This window comes from Cynoglossus semilaevis, chromosome 4 (assembly GCF_000523025.1).
Source record: "Cynoglossus semilaevis isolate Cse_v1.0 chromosome 4, Cse_v1.0, whole genome shotgun sequence".
NCBI classification, from domain to species: Eukaryota; Metazoa; Chordata; class Actinopteri; order Pleuronectiformes; family Cynoglossidae; genus Cynoglossus; species Cynoglossus semilaevis.
This window is the reverse complement of record NC_024310.1, coordinates 10294846-10314716: the sequence shown is the minus strand read 5'-3', so window position 1 is coordinate 10314716 and position 19871 is coordinate 10294846. Positions and strand designations below refer to the sequence as shown.

Below are 19871 nucleotides of genomic sequence, written 5' to 3'. Positions count from 1 at the left end.
CAGCAAATTGCTAAGGTTTTAAAAATAAAGCAAAGCTTAAGATAAACAGCCAAAACAAACTGTATTGTGGGTAATAATTAACTGCAGACATATGTGGCATGTTACAGTCAAACAGATTTGGTTTAAGGTTCTATTATCTAAACCTCAGAGCTCAGATCATCTGTTTACATCTACAACAGCTACAAGAAGGTAAGACAGTGCAAGATCATCTGTTTACATCTACAACAGCTGATGAGCCCAACACCAAGGTCAGTGTCTCAGTATTTAGTTTAATGAAGAACACAGGTTAACATTTTGAATTCCTTGGATTTACGTTATACAAGAAGGTAAGACAGCGCAATCGTGTTAACTTTAAATGTAGTTTATTTTTGAAATTTTACCTTAAAAAGGTTGCAGACAAACAGTTAAAGAAAAGACACCAGGGTCAACTATGCAGTTGGTTGTCACCCTGGAGATTCCTTCTAACCTTATATAAAGAAAAAAGCAAAAATAAGCCTATACATATAAAAAAACAACCCAAAAAAGGACAATCATGGACCTCCACACCAAACTAAAACAACAAACAAGGCAACCACCAACTGAATCACCATGACTTTTCATGTATAGTGTTTGACTTGGCCAAAAACCACTGATGAAGCACTAAAAAAAAAAAAAAAAAATCATTTGTTCTAACTTTACATTGCCTGCTTGGTAGAATATATAAAGGATAATGTTGCACCATGAATAGACCAGGTCACAAAAGCAGATGGATCCATGTCTGATTTTGTTGAAGGCATCCATGGTACAACACTCAGTAAAAATTCATGACTGGATATTTAAGAAGAAGGGTGAGGACAGAAGTGAAGGACAGTAGTGTTAATAGTGTGAAGGAAATCCAGCTCATTAAACTCTGACTGATCGTAAACTAAAGCAAAGCAAATCAGGTATCAAGTGTTTAGATTAAATCATCAGTGACTAAAGACCAATTATTTAAATATCCATGAAAAGTCATGTTGATTTGTAAACGGTCAACTTTATGGGGAGGAGAAAAAAAAAAAAGCAGAGCAGACTCCTGTCTCCTCCTTAGCTGTGATGGGCCTGGGTCGAGTACCTAAACATAAATGAGTCAATTAAGTTTTTACAAAACAAACTGAGCTCAACAGGAATTACAATTTAGTACAAACCTCAGAAGGAGGTTCCCAGTAGGAAAGAAGGCAGGTCTGGGTTATCTTGGCTGCAGTGATGACTTGTTCAGGATGTTGCTTCTCCAAATCTATTGGATCCAATAAATGAGTAAGCAAAATATAGAATCATGAACATGAATATACCAGAGAAGGACAAACCTGACTTAAATGGTGCCCTTTATGGTGAGTGCGCTTCTGCCTTTCACGTTAGTTGCACTGTACATATGTCAAGCTCGACACAGTCAGGTCAACATCTTCAAATATGAGGATGAGCGGGAGGGAGAAAAGAAAAAAAAAATGTTATGCATGTTAAAGGGGCAGGAGTGGACACGAGTAAGATGAGATGGAACACCATCATTGTCGACCTGCTTCCATTTAACTGACTTCAGCTCACCGGTGTCCATCCCTGCAGTGTGGACAGTAGATAACTCAAACAATTGTCCTGAGATGTGTCATCTAATGTGAACCCTGCATAAAAAACAAAACTGCATTAGAATTCCCTCAACTATTACCAGTTATTCAACATTTGGTCACATGATGCATTAGAATTCCCTCAACTATTACCAATTATATTATAAATGTTATTCAACATTTGGTCACATGAGAGTGAAATTGTTATTTAGTTAAAAATCAAATCTTAAAGGAACTCAATCCAGCTGCTCACCTCAGGTCCGGGCTGATCTACCAGGTCCAGATCTTCTCCCTACTTGCTCAACTCTGGTCCACAGAATCCTAGAAACAGATCAGTCAGTGAACAAATTAAAGTGAACCGATTTATTCATAGTCAATTTGCAGAACCCACCTGAAGACAACCTTTGGCTGAGAAGATCTTTCCACGATGAAGTTGGTTCCCCTGGACCACCTTCACCCTACAGTCAACTATGCCAAATTTCCAGAGCTTGTATGGGTCCAGAACAGACCCATCTGTGGCAGGAAACATGATGAGTCTCACCTGTTTAATTGACTGATCTTAGTTAGAGAACAGATGTAGCACGGCAGCAAAGATAGAAGCGTCACGGCAGCCAGGAAGGGGGACAGAAGCGGCACAGCAGCCAGGGTAGAGGACAGAAGAAGTGGCATGGCAGCCACATAGGGGACCAAAGTGGCACGGCAGCCAGGTAAGAGAAAGTGGCACGGCAGCCAGGAAGTGGGACCGAAATGGCACGGCAGCCAGGAAGTGGGAGCGAAATGGCACGGCAGCCACGTAGGGGACAGAAGCGGCATGGCAGCCAAGGTAAACAGGTAGAGGTCGGAAGTGGCACGGCAGCCAGGAAGAGAAACATAAGCGGAACGGAAGCCAGGGTAGAGGACAGAAGAAGTGGCATGGCAGCCACATAGGGGACAGGAGTGGCACGGCAGCCAGGGTAGAGGACAGAGAAAGTGGGACGGCAGCCACATGGGGACAGTAGTGGCAGGGCAGCCACATAGGGGACAGTAGGGGCATGGCAGCCAAAGTAAACAGGGAGAGGACGGAAGTGGCACGGCAGCCAGGAAGGGAAACATTAGTGGCACGGCAGCCCGGGTAGAGGACAGGAAGTGGCACGGCAGCCACATGGGGACAGTAGTGGCAGGGCAGCCACATAGGGGACAGTAGTGGCGTGGCAGCCACATAGGGGACAGTAGTGGCATGGCAGCCAAAGTAAACAGGTAGAGGACGGAAGTGGCACGGCAGCCAGGAAGGGAAACATAAGTGGCACGGCAGCCAGGGTAGAAGACAGAAGTGGCACGGCAGCCAGGAAGGGAAACATTAGTGGCACGGCAGCCCGGGTAGAGGACAGGAAGTGGCACGGCAGCCACATGGGTGACAGTAGTGGCATGGCAGCCACATAGGGGACAGGAGTGGCACGGCAGCCAGGGTAGAGGACAGGAAGTGGCACGGCAGCCACATGGGTGACAGTAGTGGCATGCCAGCCACATAGGGGACAGAAGTGGCACAGCAGCCAGGGTAGAAGACAGAAGTGGCACGGCAGCCAGGGTAGAGGACAGAGGAAGTGGCACGGCAACCACATAGGGGACAGCAGTGGCATGGCAGCCAGGTAAGAGAAGGAAGTGGCACAGTAGCCTGGGTGAACGACTCGAAGAAAAAGGGAAGAAGGGAGAGAAGAAAAAAAACACTCCTACCATTGAAGATCTTCATGATGTCCATCCATCTTCATCCGCTTATCCGTTACCGGGTCGCAGGGGCAGCAGTCGCCATCCAAAGCACATTGCACCGTACCAACCCCCCTAAACCTTCCTGCGGGTGGTGGGTCCACTGGAAGGTTCCAACCCGCCTAACCTGGATTCGAACTTGCCCAGGGGTTCCACACCAATGACAGAGACATTGCCTCTGGGCCAAAGCTCCACTCTTCATGATGTTCAATCTGGAAAATAAATCCAAGACAGAAACGGATCATGTTAACTACTGAAGTTTTAGTGTGAGGACATCATTCATCAAGTCATTTATTTCCTATTAAATAGAGTTTAACTCTCACCAATTTAGAAAATTACCATAGAACGTACTGAAGTTGTACTTAAAACACTGAAATTTTCAACTTAAATAAACAGATTCACTGAATACATTCTGACGTGGCTCAGTCATTTTATTTCAGCAAAGCAAATAAATAAAGTAGGGACGAAGCTAAAGAAAAACCTTTATGTATTTTATGTATTTATATGGGTGTTGGCTAGTTTTTCCTTTTATGTTTCACTGTGTATTTTCGTGCTTTAGTTTAATCGTGAGGATCCCGACGTGTGTGTACAAAATGCATCATTAGCTGCGTTCTCGGGAATCATCTTGGCCTGGATTATTTCTCGTCCTGGATTATTTCTCGTCCATGCTTTTATTCACATATCAAAACATTGAATTCCACGATGCGGATCAAGTATGGTCATGATGAAGTGCAGCGTATCCAAAAAGATCTCACAGTTCTGGCCGCGGTTTTTCATCACAATATCCTGTTCAAACCGCGTTGTTTCAGTGATAAGTCTTTTGGATTCACACGAAACTGCACTGGAAAATTTTGGTGCATCCCTAAAACAAAGTTTTCTTCCACTCTAAGTGAAGTCTAAGATATCTAGCTATAACCAATTAATATGCTCAAAACGCCAAAAGTAGGGAATAAAAATCCAAAAGTCACTTACAATTCTTCCCGAGCCGTTCATGTGGACCACGCTGAAACGCCAATTAGGAACAACTTGCTACCACCTGTGGCTTTTAAAAGCGAGCAAGCCAATCTAGCCAATCAGTGTCGCTGCCGTTTGCGCCATCTTGGACGGCTAAACACGGCAGCTCTTCTGGGACAAACTTAGAGGTTGCATGCTGCGCGTGGCTGCTAGATTTGCGAATGCTTTTATGATGGACGATACTGGCCACAAAACTAAACTAAAAAGTGGTCATACATTTTCAGTGTCAATAACATAAAAAACACTTCAATAACAAGTATTAAATGTATTTCAACGAATCACAGAAAACAATGTATAACCTGCAAATGATCAGTAAATTAGTGGAAATTGCATCCAGCAGTAATATTTTCAGTCATGTACATAGTGTACTTTGTTCACCACTGGAAGCAGGACATGTCTCTTAATACTAAGTCAGTATTATAGTTCACTTGTGATAGTTGTTATACTAGCAGTGAATAGCAACCACTAACATCGGAAAAGCATAAACTGCATTTCTAAACAGTCAGCGGGAACATAAATTGCTCGTGATTTCCAGTCAACCTAATATTACATGTAATATATTATATTATTACATGTGTATATTATCCGTTAATTTCCAACAGAATTCCCCTAGCATCTTGCACAGCATAAAAGAAGTGCTTCATGACCAAACGACTGCAATGTGGCCCCAGTGTCAAATAGTTGCCTCATTACCTCCTGCGTTCTGTTCCCTGCAAGTGGAGCAGAACTGGTTGCACCAATCAGCCACGGTGTGGCCACTAGAGGAAAATAAATGCAATAATGAAGCAAATAGCAGGCTTCCAACAACAGTTTGTTTAAAGCTTGTGGTTTGTGCTGCACATGCGGTTTAGGTTAAAGTGATGGATTTTATTTATAAGGCTCTGAAAAAGATGACTGGCTTCATTTTGCTTGTGGAGGTCCTACAAAAAAATTCAAAAATGATTTTAAATAAAATGTATTCATACTCAATGTGTCTCATGGAGTCTTAGTGGCTCATAAACAGTTAGTATTAGGCATACACCAGGCTACCCTGGTGGATAATGTCACACGTTTCAAAAATAATAATATTTAATAAATAGATTTAAAAAAGAGACCAATCGATCGATCGATAGATAGATAGATAGACTAATTGATTTATTGATTGACTGAGTGATTGAGTGATTATTTTCCTTTTGCAGTAGCAGCATTATTAAATGAAAGAAATTCAGGGATTTTGTAAACATAATACATCTTTCCCTGACCTGCAGTAGTTTTTGAGGATATTGACATTGCTCATGAACACTTTTTAAATGTACTTCTTCATATAATCATATATTATATAATAATTAAAATATAAACAAACAAAATTAAGGACTTCTCAGGTTGACAGGGAACATTTAGTGGTGAATTGGTCAATTCTGGCCACTAGACGGCAGACAAACACAGTTTAACAGTCACAGTATAATAGACGATAAGAACGTTATCCCTTTGGAATCACACTTTATGCGGTCACGCCAGCTAAATCATTCAATTTTAGTAATGAAATATCACCCAAAGCCCTTGTTCCAACATAATGTTGTTTTGTTCAAGAAATGTAGCAATGTCACGTAGTTTTAAGTAAAATATTTTTATTTAATAATTGCATATTAAGTTTCACAGAATGAAAATTAAATTCAACCTCTTTCTTTTCTCTTATATTATAATTACAGGAAAATTTTTTTTTTTTCTTAAAACATCTGTGATATTTAAGGCAAAAAATACAAGTCAATATATTGACATCAAAATAAGTCAAAGTTGAAGGTCTTCCATAGCGAAGGCTGCCAACCACCAAAAGACCAACCACCAAGAAAAAAGAACTTTCTGTACAAATGAAGGACATTCTATTGGACTGTTCAGACAGTGTGTGTACAATATGGCTCCCAACACCTTTGGGAAAAGATAGGGTGAGTGGGTTTGTCCTCTGTTAGAATCTGCAGTCAATAAGTGTCTGCAGCATTAGCTCTGAGCAGACTGGGATGGGGCATTTAAAAGAAAAAAACATGTGGGTGTTTCTGATGTGGTAAAAAAAAAGTCATTCAATGTCAACAAGCCCCCCGTGGAAGCTGACTAGATCCTTCTGTCCTTTTCATTAAGTAAAGAGCTTTGATTCAAGGACACGTCCCATGTCCCTCTGGGACAGTTTTGTATGTGAGGGTCATACGTGTGGGCGGTTCAAGTTTGCCTAAAAATCGGGCCAGATATCAGACTATCTGCTAATTTCACATTTGATCACTGTCTGTTGTGCAGGGATAGCAACATTGACTATATTTATACCCATTTTTGTATAAGAAATTAACCTAATCCCATAATGTAGATGTTTTGTCCAGACTTTTAATCTATAAAGTAAATGACATTACGATTGATGACCAAAGAAAACAGAAACATAACAAAAGGATGCTAGCTGCCATGATGAGTTACAAAAAACAAACTCCCATGTGGCCTTCTAATCTTTATACTTTATGTTGCAAATAAAACGATAAAATCAAGCAGCCATATTAGAAAACTGCAAGGGGGGAACTCACATTATGGACTGGGAGTAGGCCAGATTCATCCCCACTGGAACTAGCAGACAGTACTGATGGATCATAGAGGCAGTGGTAATGAGAAAGCAGACTCGAAGGACAATAAACCAAGATGAGGACGCACAAATGATGTGGCACTCATGGAATCCTCTACTGGAGGAAACTGTCAGCAGCAGTGTGGCTGTCTACAACAGTTCTAAATCAGCTGTGCCGTGGCACATCAGTGAGCTGTGAGAGAAATCAGCTTTGCCATGGAAGATGATCCAATTTGACTTCATTGGTCAACATCATTGGATACTATAAACCATTATTTATTTACACAGGGCACATGGCCATACAAATCTTTGTGTATCTTTCTTCAATCCCTGCCAGCATATCAGCATTGTGTTCAAATAAACAGATAAGGTTTCATATTGGGTGAGTAAATTGTAAGTACTTTGAAACAAGAAGATTATAAGAGTTGACTACATACAGGGGGTCCTTAGTTCATGACGTCCTCGAACTAGTGTTTCGTGGTTGAGTCGCCATCTCTAATAAATAAATAAAAGACAGCTTTGTTTACATTTGTCAATTGTACGCCATAAGTTGGATAGTGCTACATTCACTTTCTTTTGTTTGTGTTGCTTTTTCAGAACCCTTCATTATAGCTCCCAAGCGTGACCAACCTGTGCTTGCACGTCCACTGACTGTCACTGAACCAGCCGTATTGACTCATGACCTCCAGGTCTGTCCTGTCAACTTCAGCGAGCTGCTCTGTGTCACGACACACTGCCTCCTCCGCAGCTAACAGTGAGAGCAGGGGTTGATTGCAGAGTTTTTCATAATGAACAGAAGCTCAGTTTTGTGAGAATTTCAGATGGGGGCTGTTCTCACATCTTCTTTGCATATAGTGTCTCATGCTGCAGTAGGACTTTCACATTGCCCAGATAGAGCCGGCTGTTTGGGCTCTCTTTTATCTTCACCATCTTTGGGGCTTTACATTCCCTCAGCACTGAGGAGGCTGCGGAGATTAATTAATTTTGTGTAATTTTCTCATTCGATAGTGAGACAGAACTCTATCCAGAGACTCTATTTTAGACACTGGATGGAAACATTTTTTTTTTCTTTAAATATAGATTTTGTTGTCTACAAACCTGAGAAGCAGAACTGTTTTAGTCTAGTTTTAAATTCTCCTTGAAAATAATCTCACTGCCTGGGTGTGAACTCCAGAAGCCTCTTTAAAGACGACGTCATGTCCATTTTTGCAGCTTCTGCTAAAGTGCAGAAAAAAGGGCATTGGTTTTGATTTAATTTTTATTTATTTCCTCAAATGGGGGGAATGGCAATTTGGGAACGGCTACATGGAATTGTCAAGTGTGGTGGTGGGGGCAGTGCACTTTGCTTTGCAGCAGGAAGATGTGCTGTTGTCAGGCTGGAGGTACTGTAGTTATGATAGTAATACAGTAATACAGGTTTCAGTTTTCCACTGACACTAAAAGATGATGAAACATAGACACTACGTTGGAAATGTATTCACTTTGTGTCATAGTTTTACACTGACATAAATGGAAAAATAACAGAGCAGTTCTGCCTCGCAGCTCTAGTCAGGTCTCTCTCTCTTTAACTTAGAAATAATCTCACTGCTTTAGTGCGAACTGTTATGGAAACAGCTTAAAAGGTGAAACCAGCTTTTTTTCTGCAGCTTCTTCATTGACACTAATAGCAAACAAGACACAGATTTCTCAATTGTGGCAGGAAAGTAACACGTTTTCATTTTTCCTGCTTTTCCCCAGTGCCACTCAGAACAGGAAATAACTTGAGGTCGGGGAGGCTGAAGGGGGAGTAAGGAGGAGCACTTTTGGGATTTTTAAAGTTTATGACTTCTCTTTTTTTCAGAAACAGCAACATCTGCTTTTGATATGGTGACTTACACATGTAACCCGCAGGTATATTTTATGACTGAAGTCATGGAAAGAAGGTAGTGAAGAGAAAAAAAAACCCTGTAGGGACATGTGTTGAAATTTCAAAACCTGAGCTGCACAGAGGCCTTTTGTCAGTCTGCAGAGATATATTCTAACACAAAAGTAGAAGAGCTATCATCTTGAATACAGATGACCTGACAGATTGAACTGCGTCCTCCAGTTTGTCCCCATCTCTGCACCGTTAAGATCATGTTTTACTTTGACTGGGCTGAGGTTGAGTGACGTCTCATTATTTTTCTTCGACGCATGAGTCGAACAGAACAAATTAGACTTGTATCAAAGCCAAACTTCTTTTTTTAACGGGAGACATTTTTGACAGTGAAGCTCTGGAGTGAACAATCAAACACATGTACCTCATTCATTAGCTGTCGGTATCACCTAAGCTCTGCTAAGCTGTCGATGTTCGCTCACAGACGCCATCGACAAAGACCTTGAATCAAATTCTAGGCCTTTAGAGAATCAGTTCTGTCTATAAACTGTGTCAAAAAAAAAGAAAAAAAAAAGGCTGGCGCCATCGGCTATAAGAGTATGAGCTTAGGAATAGGACAAGATGAAGCTGGTGAGAATATATGGAAGACTAAGGGTAATGTTTCCAGATGGGAAATGATGAAATATTCTACATAAAAATGGTCATATTTTGAAGCAAAGCTATAGGATGAAGCAAACAAACTTGAGTTGCATATGGTGGTGTAAGAGGCAGTGAGCAGACCCTAATGTTGAATAATTAAGAGACTCGACCTGAGCTCACACATTAATTAGAGGTAATGTTTCCAGATGGGAAATGATGAAATATTCTACATAAAAATGGTCATATTTTGAAGCAAAGCTATAGGATGAAGCAAACAAACTTGAGTTGCATATGGTGGTGTAAGAGGCAGTGAGCAGACCCTAATGTTGAATAATTAAGAGACTCGACCTGAGCTCACACATTAATTGCGAGTGATTTGATTGGTTGTTCAAGTTATATTTCTTGTAAATTCTATAGGTTCCTGATATGATTGTATGCATCTGGCAACACTGGCTAGCGGAGTTAATTAACCAGTTTGGACAAAAATGTTCTGTTCACTTTTAGGGCATTTGAAGAACTTTATTTAAAAATGTAAATATTTATCAGGTCATTTGATGTCAACACAAAACTGAGACTTGGGAATCACTTTGGTGTTTTCAGGTCTGTGTGTGTCTCTTCCCTCCTGTCTGTTTCTCCAGGGTTAATTAGTTCCATCACACTCACCTGTTTCCTGTGATTCTCTGTTAATCAGTCTCACTCGTCTCACCTGCTGCCCTGGGTATAACTCCCTCTCTATCTCACTTTGTCAGGTCGTCGTTGTGTTCTGTATGAATTGTCTTGTGTCCTGTTGCTCTTGTGGTTCTCTTCTTGGTTGCAGTTGCTCCATGTTCTTTTCCTTCAGGCCTGTTTAGTAATATTTTCAGTTGTTCTTCTCCTCGTTTCTGCTTTGTTCGTGCTCGGCCCATATTCTCTTGTTTTCAGCTTAATGTATCTAAGTTGAACTGATCAAATACACCTTCTGCACGTTATCATTGTCACCTTAGTGGTGCATTTGGTTCCTGCCCGCTTCCCTGTACCTCTCCACAATACAGGTGTGAACAAAATAAGTAAAGATGGCTGTATGAGATGGTGTTTCTAGACCTTTCCTCAACAAGATTTATGGATCTCCACCAGCAATGTGAAATTGTCTCCTGTGTCGGATCTGAGGCAAATTCAAACCAAACCATGTGCCAAAGGCGGGTGGTGGGTGTGTCGGAGGTGGTGAGCAGCAGTGTGTGTTTGCATTAGCCCCGACGTGTTAAAATGACACCCTGTAATATTATACGCTTCAACACATGTCAGTGTAAATGAACATTTTGTCAGAGCTGAACACGCCCCGGGTGATTTTTCATAATACTCAGCTGTGCTACTGCTCTCTCTGTGTCCAAACACAGGGCTGGAAACACCTGCATGAATGGGCACGGCCTTCAAACCCTCATAATAGGGGTATTGTTAAGTCGGACAGGGTGGATAAAGCCCAGCACATTTAAAGTTAGGCACCAAATAGAATAATGTGCAAAGGTCTGGTAATACTGGAGACAGCAGTAGTATTACATCTACATATCTGTGTTTCAATCTTTTATGTCCCTTTTCATGTCAAGCTAATTGGCAGATCTGTTATAGTGGTGTTTATATTTCAAAGACTGTTACTGACTGTGAGACCGTTGACTGTTGTTAGCCTGATGTGAAACACGGACGTCTGTACTTACAGCCTCATACAGACTGTGTCATTGTAGCAGTTAAAGACAGTAGGTCTACAATCCTGACACTCAGAAAATCCTTTTGTCAGTGATAATGGCTACCTGTGGACATACAACCCACAGTTAGCTACAACCATAAAATCCCCATCAATTTCACACATTGGTACATCTCAATTGCAAAGTGCATACTCGGCTCAAAGGTGTGTTGCAAGAAGTAAATGTGATGAAAAGTAATTGTCTTCTAATTAAAATTTCCTGTAAATTTACTTATTCAGTGTTTTTATATCTCCAAATGACTTGACTTAGCTTTAGCAAGTGTTCCCTTTTGCTAATTATTTAGCCAACCTATGTTTTTTTTAGCTTTGTTTAAAGAGACTGTGGGTCTCATAAGGACTCACTTTATTCCTCTGTTTTGTTTTTTATATTAGCGACTTTGAGGCATTTTGTTTTTGCAGAATGTTTGAAAGGTTGGGACCACAGTCCCAATGTACTGCTAACACATCACCATGTAAACAGCCTTGTTAAAAAATTGACCTGCAAACTACCGTAAAAACCTCAGAGTATCACAAATCAACCTGTGCCCAGCAGTACGGGTCTGTTGAGATTAAATAACCAGATCTCAGATCAGATTACCCGCTGCACTGCATGTCAGTCTGAGGTCCAGCAGCTGATATAGAGGCTGTGACTTGACCGCGGTGTGTTAGTGGGTGCTGACGGAGCATGTAGTTGGCACGGTAGCAATCAGCGCTGATATCAATCAGCGCAGCAGATCTGAAGGAGTGGGTCAGAAGGGAATGTACAGGAGCCACTCAGACAATAAGCAGAGCAGGAGGAGAGGGAGGGATGGTGATGAAGGGGTGAGGGGATGGTGGGGTGGTACTAGCGGTGAAAGGGAGGCGCTGTTATCCAGTGCATTGTGAGAAAACGTACATGCTAATGAGCTGCTAATGCATTCAGCACAGCTCTGTGGTAAATGAGCTGACGTTGTACTCTTGGGCACGGAGGAGTCTCTGAAGTGTGGTTTGTTAATCAAAGAAGGAAAATATGAAAAGGAGAGAGATGGGAGGAAGAAGCTGGGGCTAAAAATAGTGTCAGGGAAGCGGAACACAGCACATGCCTTTGATGACACATATCCAGCTGTGGTAATTGCTATGAAAAGGTTACCGTTACTGTTAGTCACGCCACAGATGCAGGGCGTGGAGCTCTTCGACACCTCCCTCTGACATTAAGCCGATGCCTGCATTGCTACTCGGTTTTCCAGGCTGTGATTCCATCTGTGGAATTGCCTGGAAAGACACTTGACACTTTGAATCAAAGGCATATAATCTGACTGGAGGTAACAGGATTTCCCTCAGCAGTGGTAGGGCAGCAGTTGAATTCACTGCAGTTTTTGATCCTCTTCATTGATCAGCGAGGTGGGGGGCTCCCACGTGCAGTAAACACTGCAGGGATCAAGGGGTCATGGGAAAGGCCTTTTTGGAATGTGAGTGCAGGTTGGTTCAGTTTATCTCGGGGCGTGCTGTGACTGAAAACACAATCCGAAGACGGGATTTCAATAAACATTTATTTACAAAGCAAAATAAAAAGAAGGGAATATTTGAACAGTGAATACAAAACAGGTGCTAATATGTTATGATAAAATACATTTATTGTACACAATGTACCATATCGACGTAGCATATGTTCATATATATATATGTATATTTATTTTGTGAACGTGGGTAAATAAACTAGAGCTTACATTTTGGAGGTTTGAAAAGGTTCAGGTTTGAGGAAGCAGGCAACCAGTGTCGGATTGCGTTGTGTAACAGGGATTATTGCATTTCTGTGTGTATTTTTAAGGCAAAGACGAAGGAAGGACAGTAACACTTCACAGAACAATGAAGTAGTAATAAGTTTTTCCCATCAGCCCGGGACACACTGGCCTGTGGTCAGTTACTGGCCAGTCAATGACATACAAACAGGACCTTGTTGGTACTGCATGTGAAGCAGATTGAAGTTGGCTCTTCAACTCAAGTCAATCAGATCAGAGGTTGAACAGTTCAGGTTCAGTTCAACAGGTTTAGACCCTAATACACCTGGGACTGTATGAAGTGGTTACGGTACGACCAACCAAAATGTATTATAAAGTAAAATAAGACAACAGTGCATTTTTGTTTTTGGCTTACGGTTATCGGACCACCCCAACAGTTCAGCTGCATTTCTGAATGCAACAACTACACATTTGATAATGAGTATACTTCAGGTTCTAACCTTCCTGAGCTGCATGTTTTTGTTCGATCAGAAACCAAAATTATTATTCATTTCACTTTTTTTCCATTTTTGTTCCTGCACCAAATATTGCTTACAATATCTACATACTGTACTATACCAACTCAGTCCGGGATATTATACACACCAAACGCTACTTAGTTATGTGCAGTTAGCAAGCCAGCAAGCTAAACAGTCATCCCATGTATATGAATATGTCTGTAAAGCAGTGTGAGTTTGAAATACTCTGAAATCTGCTGGGTTTTTCACAGACAATCTTTGATTCGGCTACTGGCTGACCATCAGTAGTCGTGTGGCCCGGGCTTCACGCACAGGAAGACAATCACATTTACAGTACTGAAGGAGAGAAAGACACAAAAGAACAGAGAATACTTCTCACAGAAACATTACCAATAAAATTGGTCCGTGTGTTTGTTTGTTTGTTCCTCTTTTAAGAACAATTTTCATGAGTAGAACCCAGTTTCAAAGGTTCATGTGTTGCATTAAGAAAGAGTCCCTGCAGTTTTCAGATGATGGAGTAGAGGAGTGTCCCAGAGCACCAGAGCACCGCGGCTGTCTTTGGTGCCTGATGGCTGTACTGATGAGTCCACAGAGGCTTGTCTCTTTTTTCTACCACCCAAAGTCCATCTGTGGCCTCACCCTGTCTCTCCCCCACGTCTTCAGTACGGGTACTGCTTCTGCTTCTTGCCAGCAAAACAGGACAGCCAAGCACACAGCAGCATGGCAGTCGCTGCCCCGGCCCCGGTGCAGTAATACGCCCAGCCGATCTGGCAGGAACCTGTGGAGATAAAGAAGGAATGATAACTTTTAACCATTTTGTTTATCTGTGTGTCCGTTTTTCACAAGATAAAGCTGTGCTGCATAATCTACGGTGAATGGGCAGATTCATGTCCACCATATAAACATAAAGGTAAAGGTTAAACTTTGAATCTTTATAAGTCAATATGTGGGCAGGATGTGTGAATGTTGTTTGTTTGTTGGGCGTTTGAGCCACATTTGTTTTCTGATGTAACAACACTGCAACAGTACTTGTCCACCATATTCATTTAAAGTATATTTATACAATAATAACGAGACAAAACTTTATATAAAATAACATTCGTTTAAAAAAGTAATTTGCCAGAAATGCTGCTTCGTGATATATTAATAAATATGAAGGTTAATAAAATAAACTTCCAAACAGAGCTGTTTAGCTTTAAGCTGTATATACCACTGTATAGTGTACTCATTGCACCTAGTGTATATATATCACACCTACTGTCTGACTCAAACTCCAGACACTGTGGGTGTTCTCTCAAATTGGCAGAAATTGGCAGCTAAGGTTGGAGGAGATGAGGAGACCACGCTCGATAACAGAAGTAGGATTAGTTTTATTTGCGACTGTACATATACAGACACATACTGTATACACACAACAACATTTGGAGCAGTGGGCGCTGGAAGCAGCGCCAGAGGAGGTGGTGAAATTTCTGGTGCTTCCACATTACACCAGTGCCAGGGGCAAGAAGCTTCAGTTCCCTGAAGCACGACTGAGTCGGTTCAGTCAAGTTAAAAAAAAAAGGTGGATGTATGGAAAAAATGTTGGAGATGGAGTGGATAGACAGGAGAGTCCAGAGAAGATCCATGGACACAGTGGTACCAAAACTATTTTATTTGCTAGATTGGATGATTGACCTGCTGTAACTGCAACTGCAATAACTTTGGTCACCCACTGGGGGCACATCTTCTTGAATATTGTTTGTAATTTCTGACATGGAATTAATCAAACGTTTCAATATAGTATAGTATCGCTGTAGGGTTAACACAGTACAGTAACTGTTGTTGTGGTTAGCATAGCATTAGCTTTAAACACAATGCCAGCAGTGGCTTTGGTTTCTGTTTTTGTTTTAAATGCCAGACACCATAATGTCCCTTTTATGCAAATATGAGTTCCAATTCTTATTTAGATAGATAGTATTTCACAAGATTAAAAAGTATTTTAGACAGAGTACAGCTACAGATAAATGTAAAAGTCACAGAGGTTCAGCTAATCCTGAGGAGCCGCTTATGAACTAAAAAGATGAAGGTATGTTGGTAAAAATTAGTATTCTTTGAAGCAGCTAGAGAATACTTTTTTTTACTAACATACCTTAATATTTTATTAAACTAGAACCTGGCCTGATAAAATATTGATTTGTTTAATCATGGCATGTTAATATTGCCGTATTTACTTTTTATTATTTTACTGCCACCTACTATAAAGTAGTGAAATTACTTTTTGGTTCCCAAAAATGAGTTAACTTCAATTTTCTACATTCGACATTATGTGTGTGTTTGGTGTGAAGTTCTTCTGTTTGTCTTTGAGCTTCAAACTCCACCGTTCATCATGAAGTAGTTACACAGTTTGGGTTACGAGCAGACAAATAGTGTAAAGTGCTTTACATTTTGTTTCCTAGCTCCTACATTTCCTCCCCTCGCGAGAAGAAAGAGGAAGCATTGTTCAAAGAGAATGTTGTTGGACTTCATTAGCAAACAGACGGAGACAGTGTGGTGTGTGGTAAACACACGCTAACACCAGGGACCGAAGACAGAGCAGCAGCGCCTAAAGCTAATAGCTAAAACATATGAATACAGGAGAACCTCAACACCTGTATGTACACAGTTATGCCAGACAGTTATCTTTCTTTTCAAACATATGAAAAAAGCAGCTTCACCTTTCTTCACTGTGTGAGTGTGGTTTAATAATACAGTACAGTAATGGTGAAACTTCCTCAATGAACCTCTGAGGAGTCACATGACTCCCAGCTATATTTGAAGGTAACCTTTGCATTGATGATGCATCTCCCTCTAAACCCATCTCTCATCACAATAGTTGAATGAGTCGACGCAGCAGAGATTCACCGACTGTGGCTGTTCTACTGGCGTCTGTGAAGTCTACTGTTCTCAAAGGAGAACATCACAGTCGTGCCGTTGTTCTGACAAGAATGAATCTGAAACAACTCGGTGCTGTCATTGGTACCAGGTTAACCTAAAATCTCAGCATTCCTAATGTCACAACAACACACAAGGCACACAGACTTAACTGGTTTTCGACCGTTCAAGTGAAAATTAGAAGATAAAATGACAAACATAATTAAGGAACTAATGAACATTTTTTGTATATTTATCAAGAATGTGTTTATAACACTGATGACAGTGTTTCTAAGTTTCCATTGTTAGGTGAAAATGTTCCACTGCTTTATCGTAAGGGTTTCTTTTAGTGACCTTTGTTGACCACTGTAGGAGTAAATAGCACCCTGCTGTCCATACCAAGTATCTAACAATCACATTGTATTTAAATGTGCCAGAAGAGAGGAGAAAAAGGATTTTACACAAACTGCTTCAAGAACTAATTGAAGCCAGTCTCGGCAGTCTGTCTCAAGGGTTCTTCACAGAACACTGATTTAAGAAAGTATATCTAGATGTTCTAACTGAAATCTATCATCCAATTAGCAGGCATCAGCTCCAGATTCTGCTGCAACATTTAACAGGATCAGCAGTAAAAGATAAATGGATGGATGGATGAATTTAATCACAATATTCCAATCACACAAATGTATGTCGCTGTGTTCCGCTTGGTTGTTTGGGGATGATATTAATTACTCCAGGACGTCCAAATCATATTACATTAGGTAAAAAGATCAAATGCAGTCTGATAAGCAGAAAATGGATTAGAAACTGCTCCTCCACCTTCTGCGATAGTGTCTGATCGTGCCATCTGAATACTAAGCACCAATCAAGCCCAGCAAATATTTATGTCTGCAGAACACTTTAGTGATTGACTGCAAACGAGAGTAGTCTTGACTTATCGATCATACAACTTGGAGGAAAGACTTTTGTGTATGTATGAAAATAGAGATTATCAGATTAACTGAAAGGAAATTCACAGAATAACGGTGTTTTCCAGTCTACACGTCACCACTGTCTACAAGTCCTGAATATTTTTAAAAATATTTATTTCACAGCGAGCAAATTTATTTTTAAAAATCACCCACATCAATTTCTGCATTCTTAGGTTTTAAAAAAAGGACAAATGTTTAACATCTGTTCTCAGATCCTGGCTTTTTTGGACCAGATCATTCAGCAAACACAGGACATGTTGACACAGTCAAGGTTAAGCCTCAGAGTTTGATTCGTTGCGTGGTTGTGTGCATGCATGTGTGAAGGATTGGCCACCAACACAGGCACTGGTTGGTAGATAGTATCTTCCAGTGAGTCATTATGTCAAATGTGGATGAATTCTCTTTATAGGACTCTCTTTGCTCTGCAGTGTTTACAGACTGTGATTGAGTTCTATATTTTTTCTGTCTGTCCAATTTATGTTGCATTTCTCAATATATCTCTGGATAAAGTAAGTCCTAGAAAAAACAGCCTTTAAATATTCAAATAACAAATGTTTCTCTACATATCTTTCATTTAAGTCTGAACGCCTTGGCCAGTGTTTTCTTCTGTGGATTCCTACATATCTTTCATGCCAGGTCACAACCCAACAACAAGGTGTTGAAGCCCACCCAAGTGCCACTCACTTGATAATGTCTCATTTTTGGACAGTTGTCTGTTTGTAAAAACAACCCAAGTGATACAGTCCATATTAATGATTCATGTCTCACCTAGTTGGAACTGGTCCGAGCTGTTGTTGCAGGTCTGTTGTACTTCCTCGCTGTCCCATCCCAGTGGGTAGAGAGCGCAGCCTGATCCTATAAGCAGACCTGGGAATGAAGGGAGAGATGGAGGAGACGCCGTCAGTAAAGGAAGAGTAAAACAAAACAAATAAAGAAAATGGTGGTTGGTGCCCTTGCTTCAAAACAAGGAGATCACCTAGCCCTAACTGGTGTTGTTCCTTCACAGACTGCATGTTCTCCTTGGTTTAGTCCCTGTAAGAGTCTAGAGAATTTTCCAGAGTGTACCTAACTCGCCCTATTACTGCTAGGTTGGCTCCAACTGCCCTCCTCTCCCTCCTAACCCCTGACTTAGAAAAGGATTGAGTGATGGAAAACAGATAGATGGAATCAGAATGATCAGTTCAGTCTAATCCTTCCAGACCTCTGTGGAAAAAAACCTGCTGTGTTTGTTTATATCCTCGCCTCAGAAGATTTTTCTTATCTTTGGGAAAAACTTCACTTTAATGAGAAAAAAGTGCAAAGGCCAGCTGTTTAATGTATTAATCAGCCTGTTGCTGTAGTCAAGAACAGCTGCCTACAGCTCTTTAAAACACTGCACGTGTACCGCAAACTGTGGTTGGTTCCAGGTAGTGAGTACAACACAGACAGTTTAAGGCAGGAGTCTCAAACTCGGGAGTTTTAACAACCCACATGTGACACGCAACTAGATGTCAGTATAATGTGACCCCGTGCTGTTAGTTTTTGGCCCTTCAATGACATGGCAGGGCTAAAAGCGGCCCCCAACTCATTGAGCCTCTGGATGCGGAGTGATGACTGTGCAAGAAAGTTCAGCGTTTTAATAGAAGCTGCTGAATACGACTCCGGCCCTTGTAGTACACATGGCGCTGTATCACCTCAGCTCTAACATAATAACAAGTTTGAGAAATACATGTCGGAAAAACATGGGAATAATGGCTTATGTGGAGTGATTAGCTTTAGCCTTCCTAGCACGGTCAGAAGTACTACGAATGTGTCAAAAAGGAAAGGCTGAATTGGCACTATTTCTCGTGTATCTGAAGTGGTATCGCAGCCGTGTGAATGTGTGAACCACACAAACATGACCCAACATCCCCGACACATTACAATATATTTACAATTTAAAATGAACACCAACACTGTCTGGATGATATTGTTGTCGTTTTTTTGCTTAACAAAATGACCCAAAAGACAATGGCCGGCTGCTGCTCACTGCGATGCGTTCAGTCTCACCTCAGTGATGTTTGTTTTGCACCTTATCAACTGTATACAGCAGACACCGATGGGGCGTTTGCTGTGACCTGTTCCAGCTGCTTCTCTCTCAATGATCCTCACTTCTCCATAAAAACTGACACCAGCTCCCATTTGCAGCACTTCATCATATTTTTACTGCGACTAAAACAAAGCATTTTTCTGTACCGGCCCGTGATGTTACTGCAAATGAACTACAAATATATGCAAATTGTTCGGCAGATTCTCACAGAGGCATTTCCCGGGGTCCAATCATCGCTATTAAATTTTATAAAAGACCGAAAGAGTCTGCTTTATGTTAGTGATTAAAAACCATCCTCCTATGCTTAATGCTGCGCCTGAGAAAAAGGTGGAATCGAGTCAAGGTCGTTACATTGAAGGATAATGTCCTCAATATTTGCCTGTAGTCAGGTCTTGACAAGTTAGTCCCAGGATGCCAAAGACTGTCTCCATAAATTACCCCGAGGGCGCTCTGGAAGGCCGCTCCGCCGTCAAATCAGTCTAGTTCCCTCCAGTGTGGCGCACTGGTATCAGTTTTCAGATAAGATGTGGAGGAGAAAATGAAAGAGAAGACAAAGAAAGCTTCCAGTCTAGTTTTAGCCAACCAGACAGTGCTGT

General features: G+C 41.1%; 2 protein-coding genes across 3 annotated transcripts in view; both read right to left on the bottom strand.

Moving 5' to 3' along the window:
- Positions 1–239: 239 nt before the first annotated feature.
- Positions 240–4585, bottom strand: LOC112486988 (uncharacterized). Of its 2 annotated transcripts, XR_003049644.1 has the most exons (7): positions 4287–4585; positions 1966–3526; positions 1828–1895; positions 1558–1631; positions 1323–1417; positions 1164–1252; positions 240–1090 (listed from the first exon to the last, which is right to left on the bottom strand). XR_003049644.1 is itself a non-coding variant. In XM_025055360.1 (2 exons), exon 2 carries the CDS (start codon positions 3285–3287, stop codon positions 2112–2114), a length of 1176 nt encoding a protein of 391 aa, XP_024911128.1. In that variant the 5' UTR covers positions 3288–3526; positions 4287–4585; the 3' UTR covers positions 1793–2111. The 2 variants fall into 2 exon arrangements, 1 of the variants encoding a protein (XP_024911128.1); XM_025055360.1 differs by lacking the exons at positions 240–1090; positions 1164–1252; positions 1323–1417; positions 1558–1631 and having other exon boundaries at positions 1793–3526.
- Positions 4586–12622: 8037 nt separating this feature from the next.
- lhfpl6 (LHFPL tetraspan subfamily member 6) overlaps positions 12623–19871 on the bottom strand; it is a 44645-nt gene continuing 37396 nt past the window's right edge. The window contains exons 3-4 of the mRNA XM_008309068.3: positions 17976–18074; positions 12623–14125 (exon numbers count right to left, since the gene is read on the bottom strand). Coding sequence (XP_008307290.1) covers positions 14007–14125; positions 17976–18074 — 218 coding nt within the window. The 3' untranslated portion in view covers positions 12623–14006. The remainder of the gene's footprint in view (positions 14126–17975; positions 18075–19871) is intronic.